At 31.9% G+C, this 6,000-nt stretch overlaps 1 protein-coding gene across 2 annotated transcripts in view; it reads right to left on the bottom strand.

The window, feature by feature from the left end:
- Positions 1–1,772: 1,772 nt before the first annotated feature.
- The window catches only part of LOC130671121 (acetylcholine receptor subunit alpha-like), a 230,535-nt gene continuing 226,307 nt past the window's right edge, over positions 1,773–6,000 (bottom strand). For both annotated transcript variants that reach the window (XM_057474836.1, XM_057474837.1), the window contains 2 exons: positions 4,540–4,780; positions 1,773–2,698 (listed from right to left, as the gene is read on the bottom strand). In XM_057474836.1, coding sequence (XP_057330819.1) covers positions 2,507–2,698; positions 4,540–4,780 — 433 coding nt within the window. In that variant the 3' untranslated portion in view covers positions 1,773–2,506. The remainder of the gene's footprint in view (positions 2,699–4,539; positions 4,781–6,000) is intronic.

Genomic DNA, 6,000 nt, shown 5'->3' with positions numbered 1-6,000 from the left:
TTAACATTCAAGGACTGTGAATACGTTTGTCGATTAAAGCCGTCAGATAAAATGTATTTTCCATAGAAATTAATATTCGTTTTAGTATTTATATGAAAACTCATAATTAGTGAATAGCTAAATTATAAGTTCATCAAAGATGTTTATTAAATTATTAAGTGACTACGTGATTTTGTGACACCGTTTATTTTCGTCTTGAAAAATTTTATTTTTTTTTTATGTATTTTTTTTTTTTTGACTCACTGGATTGATAAAAAAAAAATATTTCAATTTTCTGGCCAATGACAAAGATTCAAAAACTGATAAGCGGTACATGTTTAGAATCATGGCTCACCCATTGATACACGGAAATAAATTTTCTTTAAAAATTACCGTTAAATTCACTGTAATCGTGGGACGAATGGCACGACCTTATCATTTGTCGGTAAGTGAGATAATTTTTAACTTTTTTCCAACAAATTTTACCGTAGTCTACTGTAAATTTCATTCGGTTTTCGGTAAATTTTATGAAGTCTAACCTCAAAATAAATAAATTTTTAATTTGAAAATGGTAATAAATAAAAGCGCTGCATTATGTCCCACGATTACAGTGAATTTAACGCCAATTTTTAACGAAAATTTCTTTCCGTGTAGTAAAAAAAAATTCTATTTATATATGTCGCTTCGAAAAAAGTTTTATCGTCTTCGACAAACTTTTGAAAATTTTTTGTAAAATAAAGAGGTTTTTTTTATTCAGTTATTATTGATAGGGCAAGTATAAGTACACGAATCAAAATATTTTTTTTGGCAGTAAATAATGGTTACAATTTATATACACATAGGTAGATGCCTTATAATTTTCGGTCTCATGATATCGTCAGCCATCTTTTGGAAGAGAATAGTAATGAGCCTGTCAATGAAAATGTTTTGAAAACAGAAGACCACATTTCTTTAAAGTCCGATTATTGTTTTTTTTGGTAACCATTACCATAATATTATAGTAATGATAACTATAATACATATGGATGCCGTTCCCATAATCAAAATTTCAAAAAAACCGGTTACCATGCATTTTTCATGTTTTTTATTGTTTTTCTGTTGCGCTTGCTAGGCCCTTATATATAGTGAAACAAAATAAGAAATTTCAATAAAAATTAGTAGAAATTTCAGTAAAAATAAATTTACGAAGTTCACGAAATACGCCCAGCATCTTTCGTTAATATTAATATCAAGGAAAAACATTTTACTTGAATTTTTTAATTTCCCGCTATGAAAATTGAAATTTTTCTATCATAGTCCTGGCGGATCCGAATCACGATAATTTACCGCATTTTGCCGTAAGTTACCGTAAAATACAGCAATTTTGCCGCGATTTACGGTAATTTAGGCATGTTACGGAAATTTTCAGTAATATACGGTAATTCACGGCGAATTACCGTAGAATACGGCAATTCATCGTAATTAGCGGTATTTTTACCATATACTTTTTGTTTTTGCTCGTTTTTACAGTGCAATCCCTAGCGGATCCGAATTACGGTAAATAAAGTGATTTACCGTAATTTACGGTGCCTAGCCGAATTACCGTAAATTACGGTAATTTACCGTAAACTACGGTAATCTACGGTAAGTTACGGTAATCTACGGCAAATTACCATAATTTGCCGTAGATTACCTAATTTACCGTAGATTGCCGTAATTTACGTTAAATTGCCGTATATTGCCGTAATTTACGTTTAATTGCCGTAATTTACGGTAATTCTGCTAGGCACCGTAAATTACGGTAAATCACTGTATTTACCGTAATTCGGATCCGCTAGGGATAATTCACTGTAGGTAAATTATCGCAGGCTCGCTGCAATTTTACAGTAAATTACCATTTTTTACTGCAAATTTTCGGTAAAAAAACTGTACTATTGCCGTTAAATTCCGTACGTTTACGACATTTTACCCTAGAATGCCGTATTTTACCGTACTGTGACTCTTCCGAATACCGTAAATTAGGTCATTATCGGAATTTACTGTTATTCAGATCCGCCAGGGAGGGAAGATGTATTTCTTTTAACCGAATTTCACAGCCTGGAAGATAACATAACGTAATATTATATATATATATATGTACTTTTTTTTAATTTTTTCAATCTGATGTTTCCAATTAATTAAATTTTTTTCACTTTCCCTACACTTTTCACAGCTGCTAGTAAATCCATTTATCAGCTGTTACAAATTCAATATTCAATAAAGTCAGAATTGAATAACAACAGTAGACTATTGTTCACATTGGCAACCGAAATACCCTATATATTATTATACAAGTTAAAATATTAGTTAATTTGAATTATTTACTTGAACCTACTATGGATTATAATAAATTATTTTATTATTACTATTGTTAATAATTAATAATATTATTATTACTATTATTTTTATAATAATTATTTTTTATTATTGTTATCGTTATTTTTATTATACTAATACAACGACGACGTTGATGACAAGGACGACGACGATGTAAAATCACGAGCAAGGACTATTGAGGAGGACACCTGACAACTGTGTCTTTGGCATATTCGCTGAATTTCTTATCAATCGGAACTCTATCGTCATACAAAGTTGGTGCTTGTAAAATAATTCCAGCTGTTCCAACTAATACAGCTAAAGTGAAGATCCACAGAAATAATCTGTCCAATACCATCGCAACATATTTCCAGTCTTCTTTCACCTAAATATTAAGAAAATACGAAAAAAATATAACATTGAGTGATATGCGCACACAACTCAGTCAGGTTCTGCACAGTAATCAGTGTGGTACTGCACCACAATCGAGCGTTTTCTTCCACTGAGTCGGGTGCAGAACAGTAACCAGTCGGGTTCCAATCTTTCCGTGTAGAATTATTCTCAGTCTGGTGCAGCACAAGGATGCCAATACCGTAATCAGTTGAGTGTCGAGGATACCGATTCGTCTGCGCACACGAAGTGTTCCAACATTTTTGTGTTAAGAAAGGAGAGGATTGTGAAAGGTAATTAAGGGAGCTTTTCAATGAGCAATTTATAGATAAATTGAGAAAAATAATCGGATAGTCCGAACTGGGAATCGAACCCAGACCATGTCGGTTACGCGCCGAGTGCTCTACTAGTTGAGCTATCCAAGACAAAGTCATACTGCGTTGAATTTATATGTATCCATCGTACGCCCTTGGGAAAAAAAACTAATGAATACTTATGAACATTAAAAACTCGGTGTCACGCTTAAATAACTGCAGACAAAATAACCGCGTCAAAATAACCGAATGACAAAACACACAAAAACCATGATAAAAGGGCGGTTATTTTGTCATACGGTTATTTTGTCGTCGGTTATTTTGTCGCGGTTATTTTGTCTTCGGTTGAACTGTTACGCAACCGAAAATTCATTTGTGTTAATAAGTGTTTTCTTAGTGACCATTAGCTCTGACTAGTGAATCTTACAACACTATTGGAAGTGATTAGTGTTAATAGTGTTGCATTAGTGTTTATTGCTATTCTAGCTAATCAATCTTGCAACACTGCTAGAAGTGATTAGAATTGTTTATGTGATCATTAGTACTCCAAATACTGATTTGGGCAGCACTATTGGAAGTGATTAGTGTTGAACAGCGTTTTATTAATGATCGATAGTACTCTGATTAGTGAATCTTACAATATGACTGGAAATGATAAGTGCTAACCAGGTTTCAATAGTGTTTATTAGTAGTCCGAGTAGTCGGTACTGCTCTGCTGTGGAATTCAAATTATTGACACTAATGACACTGAACCATTAGTACGCGAAAAAACTAAAGCATTAGTATTTATCATTAGAGCTGAATAGCTGTTTTTCCGTAAAGATTCCCTGGTCAAAAATAAAACTTGGTTTAGACTTGGTCGTCTTAAATCGTGACTAAGTAAGACCAGTTAAGTCGAAACCAAGGCGAGTTGCGTGAGTTCGCCTTGGTTTCGACTTAACTGGTCTTACTTAGTCACGATTTAAGACGACCAAGTCTAAACCAAGTTTTATTTTTGACCCGGGTTGTTAGTAATCATTAGTAGTCTGATTAGTGAATCTTACAATATGACTGGAAATGATAAGTGCTGACCAGATTCCAATATTGTTCATTAGTAATTCGAATAGTCGGTACTACTCTGCTGTGAAATTCAAATTCATGACACTAAACTTACTAATGACACTAATGAAACTGAATCATTAGTACGCGATAAAACTAAAGCATTAGTGTTTCTAATTAGTTCCGATTAGTTTTTTTCCGTAAGGGCGGTAAAATTTTTGAAATTACATTAAATAATGGTGTAAAACAGGAAGATATGTATGTGTTCATGTACACACACATACGGGAATATATACCAGTGTTGTAATACACAGGTTAGTCTTGGGCAAAACATTATTCATTTGTCGCTGGAATTCTTGTGCTGCACTAGACTGAGTACGATTCTAAATACGAGCTGTTACTATAGTCGTGTTAAAATTTACCGAGTAAAGACAGGGTATGCTCACTTTAATTTTTAAATGAAAAGAAATGTTATTATTATTACCTTAGTTGAGTCTTCAAGCATTTTTGTATGTTCAGCGATAAAACGCACACAGATGCAGGATCTGTGTATTTCAGGTGGACAACTTGAATGTGAAAAAGTTGAGGCATTTCGTAGAACTGGACTTTTTACTTCCTCAATTCCAGCTACACCCGCTAAATCTTCACACTCTGCGTTCAAAGGAAGCGGGGGTACTGGACCGTGGATCAGGCAACTCCCTCCAAATCTTGCTTGCTCTGCCAAACTATTGAAACAATATTTTCTTATATATCTATGCATAGTAAATTCACAAACAACAATTGAAGATTTATTTTCATAAAAAATAAAATATACGTGGGATAAACGTTCCATCAGTTAGATTCTGTTATCTTTTAAATTAATTTTCAGTTGAGCTAATAAAAAGATTGATAATTGATTATTATATTGAGCAAACAAATAATAAATATAATTCAATTTTAATTGTTTTAATATTTCTATAGAACTGAATATTTAATTAAGCGACTTAATCGAGATATAATTATTTCATTAGTAAATAGCAATAAAATCTGAACTGGTTTTGTTTTCACTATTTTTCATATGATAATTTGTGACGTCAATGTATAAATAATAAAATATTTATGAAAATGCAAAGAATTTAATGATGTGTACGTATCATTTTTCGATGTCTGAATGCATAATTTAATTTGCTGTATTTTTAACGATAATCGTTAACGAAATAATATTCGATAATAAATCATAATTTACTAAAAAATGATTTTGATAGTTATATATATATTAGGGTGGTCGTTAAAAATTTAATTTTCTCAGACGTCCTGTAAAAAGCTTCTTTTTAGTGAAAAAATACGTGGGGAATTTGGTTTTTTCTTTTTAAGTAAAAAAAACAGGTGCCGCAGGACGATTAAAGTTCATATTTTGAATCAATCGCGGTTTTTTTTAAATATTTCATGAAATATGCAGATTAAAGGAAAATGTCATAGGAACAATTTTGTAGGAAATTAAATTCTTGACAAAAAAGGTCATGTTCATTTTTTTTATAAAATGTGTATTTATGAAGATATTTTAAAAAAACTTTTTTTAGGTTAATGAATTGAGCGTTTTAAGGATTACGAATGTTAAAAATAACGTTTTTTCTTAAATATAGACAACTTCGTAACTCGTAACATATCAATCATTAATGTTTGTTGTAGTTTCTATATACTTAGAAAAATGTTATTTTTTAAATTTGTAGGTGTAAATTGACGCTTTGAAATTTTCTTGGTTTGAAATATCAACCGGTGTACTTTTAAAACGTAATGAGTGTATTCTTCCACACCGTTCGGTGTGATAACCTCAAATATTGTCCGATGATGTAATATGTACCCTACCAGATCCGAATTACGGTAAAGTACTGTAATTCATGATATCCGGACGAATTACGGTATTTTACGGTCAACATACGGCAAACGCGCGGTATTTTTGCCTTAA

This window comes from Microplitis mediator, chromosome 7 (assembly GCF_029852145.1).
Source record: "Microplitis mediator isolate UGA2020A chromosome 7, iyMicMedi2.1, whole genome shotgun sequence".
NCBI classification, from domain to species: domain Eukaryota; kingdom Metazoa; phylum Arthropoda; class Insecta; order Hymenoptera; family Braconidae; genus Microplitis; species Microplitis mediator.
The sequence above is the reverse complement of the archived record's forward strand: the minus strand, read 5'-3'. Positions and strand labels throughout refer to the sequence as shown.